We start from the raw sequence: 14461 nt of genomic DNA on the forward strand, positions 1-14461 counted from the left end.
CAATCTTTTACCGCCACCAACCGGATTGGCATGAATGTAATAAAATGTCGAGACGTTAGATGGCGGTAGACGTTCTCTGTTAGTAGGCTAATCATGTTGAAGTTGTCACATGATCATATTCAAAAACAAAGTCACATGCCTCTGTTCCCATTTCCAACATGGCTTTTCTACATTCTAGGCACCGTCTGTCTTATGCAGTACTATTCATTGTCGTATTTCTTGTATGTGGAACTTGTGAGGCTAAATTGAAAGGATTTCGCAAATGTACCAATGTGCTAAATTACAATACAGATGTCGGGGTATCCGATGAACAGTGGTTTGTTCAAAAACTAGATCACTTCAACGGTGCAGACAGCCGAGAATGGAAACAAGTTAGTATCTTTCGTTATCTTTAACACAAAACAGCGCAGATGTGTATATATTTTTCAACCGTGTGTGTGTGTATTATATTTTCAATGAACCACACTATTTATCTTTCAGAGGTACTTTGTGAACGACGACTTCTACAAAGCCGGTGGTCCGGTGTTTCTGATGATTGGAGGGGAGGGTCCTGCCAACCCTGCATGGATGCAGACAGGGTCCTGGCTGACATACGCCAAGAAGTTTGGTGCTTTGTGCCTGATGCTGGAGCACCGCTTCTACGGCAAGAGTCACCCCACAGAGTATGTGTTGGTTTAGCTGGTTTAGTTCCTGAGAAGAAGCAGGAAACTGAAAGTAAACCTTAACCTTTAAAAGTTACCAGTCATATAAAACATGTTGTGTAGCCCAGTGGTTCCCAACCCTGGTCCCCAGGGCACCCCTGTCCTGCATGTTTTAGATCATGTTTCCCTGCTCCAACACACATGATTTAAATGAATGGTCATAAGCAGGCGTTCTGCAGAGCTGGATAACAACCCATTCATTTGAATCGGGTGTGTTGGAGCAGGGAAACATCTAAAACATGCAGGACAGGGGTGCCCTGAGAACCAGGGTTGGGAACCACTGTAGCCTACAACTCGTCATGTGTACTGCCTGTCAGTAGGTGGCAGTATTTGTTGTTGTGATACATAGGCCTACCCTCATCCCTAATTCAGAATTTCTGTTATTAATGGAAATGTTGAGTATATTTCAAGAAGATCTCTGGACTCTCACTTTGGCGTTCATAAACAGTCTGTCTTGTCTGAGTAACCGTTGCCTCCTGCCTCCCTGCCCAGAGACCTGAGCACTGAGAACCTGCGCTTCCTCAGTAGCCGCCAGGCCCTGGCCGACCTCGCTCACTTCCGCACCGTCATGGCCGCCGGGCGGGGGCTGGACAACAGGAAGTGGGTGGCGTTCGGGGGCTCGTACCCGGGATCGCTGGCCGCCTGGTTCCGACTGAAGTACCCTCACCTAGTTCATGCTGCTGTTGCTACCAGTGCACCTGTCCACGCCACCATCAACTTCCCAGGTAATGTAGTCGTACAGTACAATACTACACAGTACAGTATTACAGTAATTATGTACAGTAAAACACAAACAAAAGCAGGACATGGTATACGTCACACAGGTGGCGTGTGACAGCACATTGTTTGTGTGACTGTTATTTCGCTTCTAAGATATATTTTCTGCTTTGACTCCCAGTGTTGCCATAGTTCCACAAAGAATGTGAATTCATTTATTTATGTCTCTGATATTTCTTTTCATTTTCCATTCCTTGGGTCATAGCACAGAACTCAGCCCTCCAAAACCGACACACGTTTATGCACTCCCTCCAAAACCTTAGTTAAACCATAGATATCCATCCATCCAGTTAGGAAGTATAAGTGATTGTGAATCAGTGTCACCTGTTTTGGGGCAAATGAAAGTGACCGGTGCGGTGCACTGGACAGCCAACCACAAGACAACACCCAAAAAGCGAGCGGCTGGTGGGCACAGACAATGCTAAGAGCTTCTTAAGAGCGTTCTAGAACGCTCTTAGAACGCTCCTAAGAAGCTCTTAGCGTTAAGAGCTTCTTAACAAATCTGGGAAACCCGGCCAATTTCTCTCTCCTTATCCTTCCTAGTCTCCACTAGTTTTGTGTCCTTGTCACTACGGTACCTGCAGCCCATCCAGGTTTTACTGGTAGTCCAGCTCCTCCAGTATAGCACACCCATACGTGTCGTCACACGCAGGTTTTGCTGTGTCTCCCAGTCCAGTCTCACGAGCATGGAGATGCCAAGAGGCTGTTCCTCGAGGAGAGCTGGACAGGGCTGTAGAAGGGCATGGACCCAGCTGCAGGAGCCGTATCTGCTCCTATGTGTGAGAAGGCACAGGAGGAACACTGCCAGAGCCCTACAAAATGACCTCCAGGGGGCTACTGGTGTGCATGTCTCTGCCCAAACTGTCAGAAACGGACTCCATGAGGGTGGCATGAGGGCCAGATGTTGTCAGTAGTGCATGCAGGCACCTGGGGGCCATACACACTAGTCCCATCACGAGTTGCCATGATGAAATTCAAACAAGTTGGAACAGCTTGGGATTTTAACTGTTGACTTACATTTTCGGTGGGAGTTTGACTCCAGCCCTCAATTGGTTGGTTATTTTGGTTTCCATTGACAGTTGTTACATCATTTTGTTCTCGATGAATTACACAATGTACCATCAAGATTTGGTTATTACTGATATGTTCATCAAGACCCATTGTGTGATTTAGGTGTTCCCTTCATTTAGTTTGAGCAGTGTGTGTTTGCACAACCCTTCTTGATTGTCCTTCAGGATTAAAAAGTGAAATGAACTGAGCCCTAATCCATGTATTGTGTAATGGGGTGTTTTTTTCTCAGTGAATACAGTAAAGAAAAGTTAATGCATAGATCATTTATACGTCTATGGCTTTTTTTCCTTGTTTTTTTTCTCAGAGTATCTGGAGGTAGTAAGGCGCTCTCTAGCCTCTGAAAGTCCACAGTGCCCCCTGCTGGTGAAGAAGGCATCTGACACTCTGATGGATCTTCTCAAAGACCCCTTCAACTTCTCCAACATCACCAAAGACTTCAAGTATGTCCACCATGCCCATACACAAACAATTACACGCACTGCTTAAAAATTGTATTCCTAAGTAACTGTTTACACTTACGTTGTTATGACGTCCAAAAAGATTTGATTTCTTCACTCATATAGTGTTGTATGATACTGGCTATTGGATAGCAGAAATAAAGAATGGTGAATGGTGGTTTATATACCATGTTATGTCATGGTTCAGGGCAGATAAGAGGGTTATGTTGGTAAAACTACGGAGAAAAGGCTGTTCTTGTTGTGATGGGTGTAGCTAGGGATTTGAAGGGCGAGGGTGCAGGTGGCTCGTTTTAGGAGCTGATGGGTCCTGTTTCAGATTGGCTTACCTGCTCTGGGCCTTTTTGGATCAGGCCTGACATATTGGAATGTCTGACACGGCCTTGAATGGGTCGGAATCTGGTCCTGTCTTCTTGAGGCTCACTGGACATTCTAGTGCACCCACACTAAAGAATCACAGCATCTCATTCACCGTTTTGTCTTTTTCTCTTGCCTTATTTCTCATATCTACCTTATCTAAGTCTTAACAGTAAGTTGTTATTATTACCCTTTGGCTTTCAGCTCTAAATGTGTGTTCTTTGTATTGTTTTTAATTTTTATGTATTTTTTGTGTGGGTTTATATAAGTGGCATTAGCTTTTTTGTTCACATGGGTTGTCATAGTGACTGCAGGGTCATTTATATAGTTAGAGGGGTGGGGCCCGATCTGTTTTACAAGTCTGTCTGCAGAATATGATGTCACACAAACACACAGACCATGGCTTTGTCTCTGCACTGTTCCGACCACACTGGACATCTTTCATCTCAGCCACTCATGCACACGCACACGTAAGCACACACGTACACTGTCTAGAGCTCCAACCACACTGTCTCTCCATGTCATGGCCCAGCCCAACCACTCTCTCTCACACACACACACACACACACACACTGTCTGTCATGTCATGGCCCAGCCCAACCACTCTCTCTCACACACACACACACACACACACACACACACACACACACACACACACACTGTCATGTCATGGCCCAGCCCAACCACTCTCACACACATACACACACACTGTCTCTCATGTCATGTCATGGCCCAGCCCAACCACTCTCTCTCTCACACACACAAACACTGTCTAGGTTTCTAACCAAACTGTACAACCATCAGGCACTTGCCCACACACACACACACACTTACGCCCAGAGAGCCAAGATGTGACCTCAGAGGTAGTGTGCAAGAATACTTAAATAGACACTTGGTTATTTTTAGAGGAACAGTGGGTGATGATGAAGACATATTGTACAGCAATAAAGACAAAAAACACACACTGTGTGTGCCAGCATACAAACAAACTGGCCACTCATAGGATGACCCACTTTGCCCTAACCGCTGCCCTAATCACACAAGCCCAATTCCAGCTTGTTTCAAGTGTTTATTTTTTTTATCTTGCCATGTCCCTCTCAGTCAAAACATCAAGCCATTATATTGACACATACTAAAAGTGTTTTCCAAACTGAATTGCATGAACACTGGTCAGCGTTGCTAGTTGTTTTCGCACAGTGCTAGTTGTCCTTGTACAGTGCTAGTTGTCCTTGTACAGCAGTCTAAGCACAGCCAGAGGCAACCGCACCAGCTGGGAAGACCTGTGCTTGTATTGTACATAGGTCAAGGACATTTAAACCCAGTGCTTCACTCAGTGATATTTGTGAATATTATCGCATGGTCGTCGGTAACCAGCTTGTTCTCTCTCTCTCTTTCTCTCTCCCACTTCACCCCCACCCCAGTCTGTGTTCCAAGCTGCAGGTCCAGTCGGACATGGACTCGGCCTACCTTCTGGAGACACTCGCAGGGAATTTCATGGACGTGGTCCAGTACAACGAGGACAATAGAGAATTTGAGGTAGGCGAGAGAGGCAGAGAGGGTGAGAGTGTGTTTGGTGAAGAGTGAAGGTGGAGAGAGGCCAGGTTGACCTTGTGGGGGGAGGGGGCATTTTGAGGTATGAAGTGGGGTGGAGACCGGGGCAGGTAGCTTATTGAATCCTTCCAAGGAGGACACAAGAGCGCTGTTGTTCCCGGTGCAAGAGGCCCTGCAGTGGGGTCACCAAAGAGAGGTCTCTGGTGGTTCACGGATTAGTTTTACACAATGCAAACTCAATCTGATATTTGCTCCGTTCCCCCTACACCTGTCATAAGACAAGATGGGTTTGGGCTTGTTATGTGTCAGGGTTTCTTTTTTTCTCTCACAAAGACAAGCCCTTCGGTCTCTATCTTTCTGTCTCAGTCTCTCTTTCTCTCTCTGTTTTTTCCCCATTGCCCTGTAGTGGTGTGAGTCTGGTTACCAATAAGCTAAAGTGAAAAAAGCACAAAAGAGTCTTTTGGACCGCTGACAGGCTTGGGTTTCTGCCTCGCCTCCTCCTCCTCCCCCCCCCCCCCCCCCCCCCCCCCCCGGACACACTTTTTCTTAGTTTGGATAAGCTCAGGTTACCGTCTGCCTAGCATTGGTGTCACTGTTCCCTGGGCAGGGTGTGGTGGGCACCAACATCACCATCGAGGTGCTGTGTGGCGTGATGGCGGACGCCTCACTGGGTGAACCCTACGCCAGGTACGCTGCCGTGGCCCGGCTCCTCATGGACACCTTCTCCATGAAGTGCCTCGACGCCAGCTACGCCAACAACCTGAGGGACATGAGCAACACCTCCTGGAGTGGACCTGCGGCCGGCGGAGGTGTGTGTGTGTGTGTGTTGTGAGGATTATTTGTAGCAGGAGCGTTGGTGTGGCATACAATGTGGCCTCCAGACACTCATCCTCTCCTCAATAAAATAGGTTTTATTGTGAAGCTTCTTAATCCAAAGATAACTATCAGAAAAATCCACATGCTTCTTTTGATTATAAACATACATGTAACATACCCCCCTCTCCTCCCAGACCATCCTCTCTGCCTTCCCTCTCTGCCTTCCCTCTCTCCCTCCCTCCCTCTCTCCCTCTCTCTCTCCCTCCCTCCCTCCCTCCCAACCAAACACATCCAGGTCCCCTGCTCCCCCACTTTGTCCTTCCCCCACAAGTGCTACTCCGAGTGTTTTCCCCTACAAGGCCTCCAGACACATCCTAGTGAACTTGTCTGGTTTGGCTCCTTTTGTGCAAAGTGTGTTTTATGGGCTAATTAACAGTGTTATTCAGCCCTAAAGCTCCGTGTGTGTGTGTGTGTGTGTGTGTGTGTGTGTGTGTGTGTGTGTGTGTGTGTGTGTGTGTGTGTGTGTGTGTGTGTGTGTGTGTGTGTGTGTGTGTGTGTGTGTGTGTGTGTGTGTGATTTGTACAAGACCAGAGCTTGTTTTCCCATTGTGTCCAAATCAAGTTTTGTTTGTTTCTTAGTTTTGAATACAAATGTGTACCAGTTTAGAAGCTACTATTGTAAGTGTAGCTCTTACAAACTAATACTAGTGAGAAACAAGATGGGTTTACATGGAACAACTTTTGGGTTGGGTTATACAGTCGTAGCTGAGAAGGAAAACGTAACATTTCAGGAATTACTGCATTTTCACTGACAAAAGCTGTTTGGTCAGTTTCCATGGTGCTTCTTTGCCTCTGGCTGCTGTTCTCTTTCCCAGATCCGCCTTCCTAAACGGAGGGGGCTTATTGGTTTAATAGGGATCACTGGGACAGGAAGTGGGCTTTTAAAGAGCCACAGGGGTGCATCTGTGTAAACGGTCCCCCTCTTTGCCTTCCCTGGTGGATTGGGTTCCTCTCACTTTCTTTGTCCTCCAAGCCAAAAGAAAATTAATATGTATTTTCCTTGGAACAACTATCCTTGCTCTCATTGTTGAAAATCATCTGTGTTGCAAGTTTTGTGGTCACTGGCAAACCAGCATGTTGTCTAAACATTTTCTTTTTGGCTAATTTAGGATTGTTTCAAACATTGTTTCCAACAAAATGTGAACAAAGTATGAAATATGACTGTGCGTGTTTTTGTATACACAGGGAGACAGTGGGTGTATCAGACCTGTACTGAGTTTGGGTTCTACCAGAGCACAGATTCCCCCGACCAGCCATTTGGTGGATTTCCACTCCCGTGAGTACGAAACGCCAAAGAGGTGTTCGTTTTGTGTGTGAGTGTGTGTCTCATACCTACACGTCCATGTCAGGTACCATGTCAAACAGTGTAGCGACTACTACAGCGTGAGTGCCCAGACTCTCGGAGACGCCGTAGCGCAGACCAACGAGTACTACGGAGGCTACGACATCCACTCCTCCAGGATCGTCTTCCCCAACGGCTCCATCGACCCCTGGCACGCTCTGGGGATCACCCGCGACATCTCCGATGACCTGCCCGCCATCTTTATCAAGGGTGAGAGAACCAGAGATGTATACTGTATTGATTTTCACACAGGGAAGAGCCTTTTTCTTTTTCCGTTAGCTAACATTCAGTTCAAGTGACTCTTTCGTGTCTGTGGTCAAAGAAATCAGTCATTTATATAACAATGGAAAGAAATGGATCTGTATTGCTGCGCATTTCACTCGTGACTTTCAAGAATGTGTCTTCCTGTGTGTGATGCAGGGACGGCCCACTGCGCAAACATGTACCCTGCCAGGAGTCAGGACCCTCCTCAACTGACCCTGGCCCGGGACCATGTCCTCATGCTTCTTCAAAGTTGGCTTAGTGACGGACAATTACGCTGATTTAATCAGAGGCCTTGGAAAACAGTTTGGATCACCTCTGTGTTCAATCAGTGACATTGGAGTGAAGCTAATCAATTTGCCCAAGCACTGATGTCTCGATTTCTCCAGAAAAAGGCACTTTAACCACTTTTAAATGAGTATGCTGTAATAATAGCTTTTTGTCAATAAGAAATAATAAAGATTTTTCCTTACAGAAATACAATGCAATTCCAGTTTCCTTCTCGTATGTTTTGCTCCGACATAGGCAGTAATGAATCTTTCCTCTATCTTTGTATGTTCTTTATCTGCGTCATTCTGGTGATGGACTACTGTAAATAATAACCCCCATGGTTATTTTGTTGATGGTCCTCAACAAAAACCAATGATATCCACATGAGCATTAAAGACACACGGAACGTCTTGAAATATGGTCATCCACAAGGGAACGTGCAAACAATGAAAAGCACATCTTGCTATCCTGCCCTGTCTCAGCCCAGGTCGATAGTTAAGGGTTGGATTTACTGGTTGGAACTCTTGTGGTTCCAAATACCCTCGACAGGCCATGATCCCCACACAGCTGTGTGCTTGTTTTGATTCTCTCCACACACACACACTGTATTTGCCCTCTACTGTGTTTATTTTCACAACTATTGCCTCTCGGCATCCCAGCTGGACTAGCAAGACCCCCCTCCAAGCCTTAACAACAAACCCCCACCAAATCCTGCCTTGGGTTCAAACCCCCCCCCCCCCCCCCCCCACAGCAACACCAGGGGAGGGGTGGAAACCGAACAGGCTAACATCTGAAGAATCCGCCAGGGTACTAAGACTTGGCACAGGACAGCGTTCATGAAAGAAGAGGTCTGACAGCTTCAATAGCCCACATAGAAGCATAGCTGACTACATGACAGTGTATTGGGGTCTATTGAGTCTTTTCTCTGGCAAGCAGGAATTGAATTCAGGACAGCATGTCTTCCCTGTCTGCTTTTAATAAGCATATATGCTCCCCTTCACACATGATTACATGAACACTCTTACTTAATCTCCTGTAACTCAAACCCCTGTATTTCTACTCTTAAGTAATCCTCTCTAGAGCATGAGAGTAGGATGTAATCGAGCCTCATCCCTTCACATTGATGTGTGTGTGTGGGACAAAGAAGAAGACAGAGACCACATAGATGAACACAGGTGGTCCTTTTGTCCAACGTTTCAGTCATATAAGGGGCCCGTCAAGGGGTAACAGGTGGGCTTGACCTCGTGTCCTTCATAGCAGCAATGTACTTTATTAGGTATTACAAGCGGTTGGCATTGCCTATTGCGTCATTTAATTTCCTTTACTCGTCTGCGACTACAAGTCAGCACACTCCTAACTGCTTCATTTTCTACGTCTTTAAAATGTTTGTTGGAACACGTATTCACAGTTGAAAAACTCCGGTGGTCTTAGACTGTAGTCATGACTACAGTCTAAGACAGGTCATAGAGCAAGAATAGACAGGGTCACTCGAGTCTTTAGTACTTTGTAAAAAATAAGTCAGCTCCAACGCTCATAAATGTAGCGTAACATGTTTCTAAGGAACTGCCTCTTCCTGTTGACATAAACAGCTTGCAAGTTGCCACTTGGAGTGCTTCCACGTTTGTCATATTTCAACTCAGTGGCAAATTGAGCTTGAGTTATACGAGAGGGCGGAGTTCAACTAACAAAACCCCTCCGTTCAATAACATTGGAGTCAGTATAGCCTACCTGCAACTTTGATAAGGAAACACAACCTCTTCGACGGAATTTCGTGCTTTTCATTGGATACAATCTATGCATACTTTGCACATAAGGACGAGTGTTTTTTTTTATTTGTCGACTGACGCTTCCGCTGAATGCTGAAAGATATTCTTCATCCAAATCATTTAGGTAAGAACATAAGAGAAGCCTACTATTTACACGTATAACGGTAAAATGGATTTAAAGTGAATAAGCTTGAGTGGTAAGCAGTTGCTACATTGTATCATGCGTACAAGTTACCTTGTATGCCAACTAGTTAAATGGGATCCATTCATTATCCATTCATTAGTTCATAAGTATTACTGGAACCCTCCACATGTGGATCATGGCTTACATTTAGTTCAACTTCTTCCAATATACATACAATAACATTGGACACACGCACACACACTGAGGTAGACTACTATCTGTTATATTTCAATCGCTGTGAGTTAGAGAACTGCATGTCAGGACTTAACTTATATACCCTTATAAAGGCAGTGGTCTGTCATCACCCTCAAATTCCTCTACATCAGACCAGTGTGACAGAAAAGAAAAGGAGAAACAAAACTATAAACATAAAAAAGCCACAAATGGCCAAAAACAAATAACCACACACACACACGTTCTTGAGTTCTTGAGTTCCATTTAGGTATATTTTCGGGAGCATAGGCAACTACATAATATACAAAATACAGAAATGAAATATATACACAATTTTACAACTTTTGCAAACACTGAACTGCTCCATTCCTTGTTTCTTTTTCTATCTTCCAATTTTTCTTTGGTCTTCTCTCTCTCTCCCTCTTTCTTCTCCTCTCATGTGTGCCAGTACAGTCAGAGAGACCTAACAATGGGACACCTCTCCATTGTGTGTCTATGTGTGCTGTTGGCCCTGTGTGGCCATCCGGGGGTGCTCTCCCAGGCCCCCTCTTATGGCGAGCGGGGCTCAGACCTGGGTCTCCAGGTGTTCCAGCAGGTGGTACGTTCTAGACCCCAGGAGAACGTGGTGATCTCCCCCCACGGTGTGGCCTCCGTCCTAGGCATGCTAATGCCGGGGGCCCATGCAGAGACTAGGAGACAGCTTCTCACTGCACTCCGCTACAAGAAGAACGGTATGAACGATTTAGATATGCTAGAACTTATACATTTGCCACTTATTTGTTCAAATGGCTAACATTATTCATATGACTACCATGTCAGTCTGAATGCAGCTTTACAAGAATGTCCATCCTGAATGATTCAAGGTTCATTTTCGAACCAGGGTTTATGTTCCCCCGACTGTTTCTCTTCCTCCAGGCCCTTACAAAATGTTGAAGAAACTCCACAAGACTCTGACATCCAAGGCCAACCAGGACATTGTGACCATCGCTAACGCCATGTTTACCCAGGAAGGATTCCCCATGATGGAGGAGTTTGTAAACACCAACCAGGGAAACTTCCAGTGTGAGGCTAGGAGCATGGACTTCAGCAACACAGAGAGGGCTGCCAATATCATCAATGACTGGGTCAATAACCGTACCAAAGGTTTGAAATATCAAATTGCCTAGTGACTGTTCCGATCCATTAAAGCAGGATGATTATTTGAGGGATGCTGTTGGATCCGTGTATCTGTATTGTCATCATGCATGATCTCTTACTTGGTTGTATTGTTTGTATGTTTCACACAGGCCTAATCCCAAGCCTGTTGAAGCCAGACATGTTGGACGGAGCCCTAACACGGCTGGTAGCAGTCAACTCCATCTACTTCAAGGGCCTGTGGAAGTCTCGCTTCCTGCCTGAGAACACCAAGATGAGGACCTTCAATGGAGGCAACGGGAATACTTACAAGGTCCCCATGATGTCCCAGCTGTCTGTCTTCAATATAGGTGAGTTTCCAGGGGTCTTTTGTCATGGTCCAATCTCTACAGTGTTTAGAACTTGAGAGACATGAGACCATAAAGCATTCGCATTACTTGGTGTTCAGCTACATTTCGTCATTGTCACTGTGTCTGACAGTTGGGCTAAAATGTGTTTCCTTGACCAGTGTGGTTATACTTGCAGTATCTGTCATAAAGGGAAGTTGGTACAGTATATGTCCAAAATAAAATGTCAGTATTGTGTTTAAATGTCATAATTCCCATGGTGCTTTGCTCTAGGCTGTTTTGAGGGTTGTGGATGACTTCGTAGTTTAACATTGCTGGTTAGGATTTATGAATGACTTAAGACGGCTTCTTAGAAACAGATTAAGCTTTGTCCCAGACAAAAAAAAAAACCTCCAAAAGAAGATTTTAATCTAAAATACTTTGAAGTTCAAGATTAGGCTGCCGAAGTATTTAAGTACCTGGGTCTATATTTAACTCTTCAATTTCTAGCTTCTCTAAAATCAATAAATCTTATATTAAAAAAAGTATTTCTCTAAACTTTAAAATCTCTCTAAGACAAATGACTGCAATAAAAGACTCATGAACTCACAATACAAAGTAATTAAATTCCTCAAGTCATTTTCAGATAAATCCATACAGCCAACTTTGATTTACTTTACATTTATTCACAGAGTTGACTATTTATTAGTTTCCATTGCCATTTGTTTTAGGTATATAATGCCATCTTTAAAGTTGATGGATACATGTTGCACTCTGATTTGATTCTTCTGGGAATTGAATGTATTTAAGTCTTGAGTTTACTCAAGACTTACATCACTGTATCACTGTTGTTTGGGTGTTAGCCACCTCCGCACCACAGCTAGTTCTTGGCAGTGCATGAATACTGGTCATCCAGGTTGTATCCAAAGCCAAGCAACAAGGACGGAGAATTGCAAGTCACTGTGGAGTAGTTGCATTTACTCGCATGACAAAAGTGTTGTGTTTTAACACGATCTAACTAGCTTTAAGTCTGAACTTTACCAGTGACCCCTGAACTTTGGTCTGACCCCTTTCTCTGATAGGTCTAGCCAGCACCCCCCAGGGCCTGAAGTACATGGTTATTGAGCTGCCGTATCACGGCAACAGCTTGAGCATGCTGATAGTCTTGCCCTCCGAGGATGTGCTCCTTGCAGATGTGGTTCCACACATCAGCACAGCCACTGTACAGAGCTGGACCAAACTGCTGCACCTGGGGAAGATCCGCCTCATGCTTCCCAAGTAGGACTTACATACGCACATACACATACGCACATACACACATTCATGTTTGAGCACAAAACATTTAAGTAAACAAACACACACTCACTGCTGTGTCATAAATGCCCTGTAATCGTGATGTACAGTACATGTAGACTCAGGATGAAACAGTGAGTCACTGAAATATTTTCTGTTTAACTTTAAACAGTTTAACATTACGCAATCTGAAAAACGTTTTGCATAAGAGAAAGAGAATACTGGTGGAATATGACACTGTCAAATTACCTCATAATATTTCCACATCCTCTTTGTACTGATTGTACCCCCATTTAAATGTTGTCTCCACATAATAATAGTACTTCAAATCTAAATGAACGAGCATTTAAAATCCGCCTACCTGAGAATTTTAATGCTAACTTACTATTTGTGTAGGTTTACTGCAGACGCAGAGGTGGACCTTAGAGCCCCCCTTTCGGCACTGGGGATAACAGACATCTTTGATGAGGGCAAAGCAGACTTCAGACACCTGAGTAAGTCATGTTGGAGTCGTAGAAGCCACATCACTCGCAATGGATTTGCATCAGTCTGAGTCAGGGTGTCGATGAAACTGTGACTGGAGCCAATGTGAAATTCCTTTTTACTGCTTACTGTGATGAGGGTTTCAAATAGCCATGAGTCATGTCTAGCTGTGCGCTGTGAAGTGGTGAATCATTTCCTGGTCTCTAAAAAAACTCCAATGCCTGTCCCCTGATTGAGTCAACAGATTGAATGGCCCTACATTTTAATGGTTGTCTTGCGCCACTTTGTGGTATGTGTCATTTACCGATGGAATTTTACACCACTGATGATGATTGGACACAAAACCTCTCCTTCAGGTTCTGAAGCCGTGTATGTATCAAAGGCTCTCCAGAAAGCCAAAATCGAGGTCAATGAGGATGGAACAAAAGCAGCCGCTGCCACTGGTGGGTAATGTGTGACTGTTTCGTAAAACGTGTATTTAGAATGGCAGTTGTGTGTCTTTCTACCGTTTTATCTGCTCTGGAGAGTTTTACTACATGCTATATGTTTTACTTTTGGATTTCCTCCTTCTCCCTGTAGCGGCCATATTGCTCGCCAGATCGTCTCCACCTTGGGTTGTCGTGGACAGACCTTTTCTCTTCCTCACCAGACACAATCCAACAGGTACGCCCAAACTCCAGACTGGCTAGACTCTCGCTCTGCTGACACTAATACTTCCTAAAGATTGAGGGACGTCTCAGCTCACCTAGGTGTCGGTGTATGAAACATGTGCACAGGCTTTGGAATTATTTTCACTTTGTAACTTCTGGCATCGTTTAGCAAGTGTGCAGTAAAACTGACCCTCAGTTCCTTCTATTTCAGGTACTATTCTCTTCATGGGTCAGATCAACCAGCCTTGAGCTTGCTTGAAGAGATGACCCTCACTCGAGTGTACTTTCTCAGCTTCACAATAACAAGCATATAGTATACAGGAGAGTCTGACTTAAGACTTGCCTACTTGTGCAGTTGAACAAGAGTTCAACACCTTCATACATGCTTTTACACATCTCTGAGACCACACACAAACACCTTTTTTTGCCTGAAAACTTGTGGACATATTCAAATAATTATTTGTTGTACTTAGACATTTACATCTGTGTTTTATATTGCCTTTGTTCTTTTAGGAATGTGTTTTATAACAAGACCAGGAATGTCATATGTGTATATTATATGGAGTACATTTGAGTTCAAATGAATATTGGTCCTCTATCTATTTTGTGTTGACAACACTCCAAGTTTAAACTTAAACGTACCTGCTGTGCAACAGTTCCTTTTCACAACGCCTTAAAAAGTATGAAGCAGCAGAGTTATGAATATTAGTTGGTTTACAAAATTGTTTGTATCACAAATGCATACTGCTCAATACGAATAAAATACACATGTAAAACGTGGGTTTGCGACC

The 14461-nt window shown here is 44.5% G+C and overlaps 2 protein-coding genes across 3 annotated transcripts; both read left to right on the plus strand.

Annotated features, from left to right (window-relative positions):
- The first annotated feature begins 124 nt into the window (after positions 1-124).
- Positions 125-7872, plus strand: prss59 (serine protease 59, putative). The gene is made up of 9 exons (XM_062473715.1): positions 125-371; positions 481-662; positions 1194-1426; positions 2854-2989; positions 4783-4897; positions 5520-5721; positions 6973-7063; positions 7137-7339; positions 7550-7872. The coding sequence occupies exons 1-9, from the start codon at positions 159-161 to the stop codon at positions 7669-7671; spliced, it is 1497 nt and encodes a 498-aa protein (XP_062329699.1). The 5' UTR covers positions 125-158; the 3' UTR covers positions 7672-7872.
- Positions 7873-9287: 1415 nt separating this feature from the next.
- On the plus strand, positions 9288-14450 carry serpine2 (serpin peptidase inhibitor, clade E (nexin, plasminogen activator inhibitor type 1), member 2). 2 transcript variants are annotated; one of them, XM_062473314.1, is made up of 9 exons: positions 9288-9550; positions 10233-10515; positions 10700-10927; positions 11071-11268; positions 12327-12522; positions 12934-13031; positions 13377-13463; positions 13600-13683; positions 13882-14450. In XM_062473314.1, exons 2-9 carry the CDS (start codon positions 10254-10256, stop codon positions 13917-13919), a joined length of 1191 nt encoding a protein of 396 aa, XP_062329298.1. In that variant the 5' UTR covers positions 9288-9550; positions 10233-10253; the 3' UTR covers positions 13920-14450. The 2 variants fall into 2 exon arrangements, with proteins under 2 accessions (XP_062329298.1, XP_062329297.1); XM_062473313.1 differs by having other exon boundaries at positions 9289-9550; positions 10238-10515.
- The last annotated feature ends 11 nt before the right edge of the window (positions 14451-14461 follow it).

The sequence above is a fragment of the Osmerus eperlanus genome, chromosome 11 (assembly GCF_963692335.1).
Source record: "Osmerus eperlanus chromosome 11, fOsmEpe2.1, whole genome shotgun sequence".
NCBI classification, from domain to species: domain Eukaryota; kingdom Metazoa; phylum Chordata; class Actinopteri; order Osmeriformes; family Osmeridae; genus Osmerus; species Osmerus eperlanus.

What these genes read in the sequence shown, in the direction of transcription:
- serpine2 (XM_062473314.1), top strand. Translation starts at nt 10,254, where the DNA reads ATGGGACACCTCTCCATTGTGTGTCTATGTGTGCTGTTGGCCCTGTGT. An exon ending in GGTCAATAACCGTACCAAAG is followed by an intron (nt 10,928 to 11,070) that starts GTTTGAAATATC and finishes TGTTTCACACAG; the next exon opens with GCCTAATCCCAAGCCTGTTG. An exon ending in AGCAGACTTCAGACACCTGA is followed by an intron (nt 13,032 to 13,376) that starts GTAAGTCATGTT and finishes CCTCTCCTTCAG; the next exon opens with GTTCTGAAGCCGTGTATGTA.
- prss59 (XM_062473715.1), top strand. Translation starts at nt 159, where the DNA reads ATGGCTTTTCTACATTCTAGGCACCGTCTGTCTTATGCAGTACTATTC. An exon ending in AACATCACCAAAGACTTCAA is followed by an intron (nt 2,990 to 4,782) that starts GTATGTCCACCA and finishes CCCCCACCCCAG; the next exon opens with TCTGTGTTCCAAGCTGCAGG. An exon ending in TTTGGTGGATTTCCACTCCC is followed by an intron (nt 7,064 to 7,136) that starts GTGAGTACGAAA and finishes CGTCCATGTCAG; the next exon opens with GTACCATGTCAAACAGTGTA.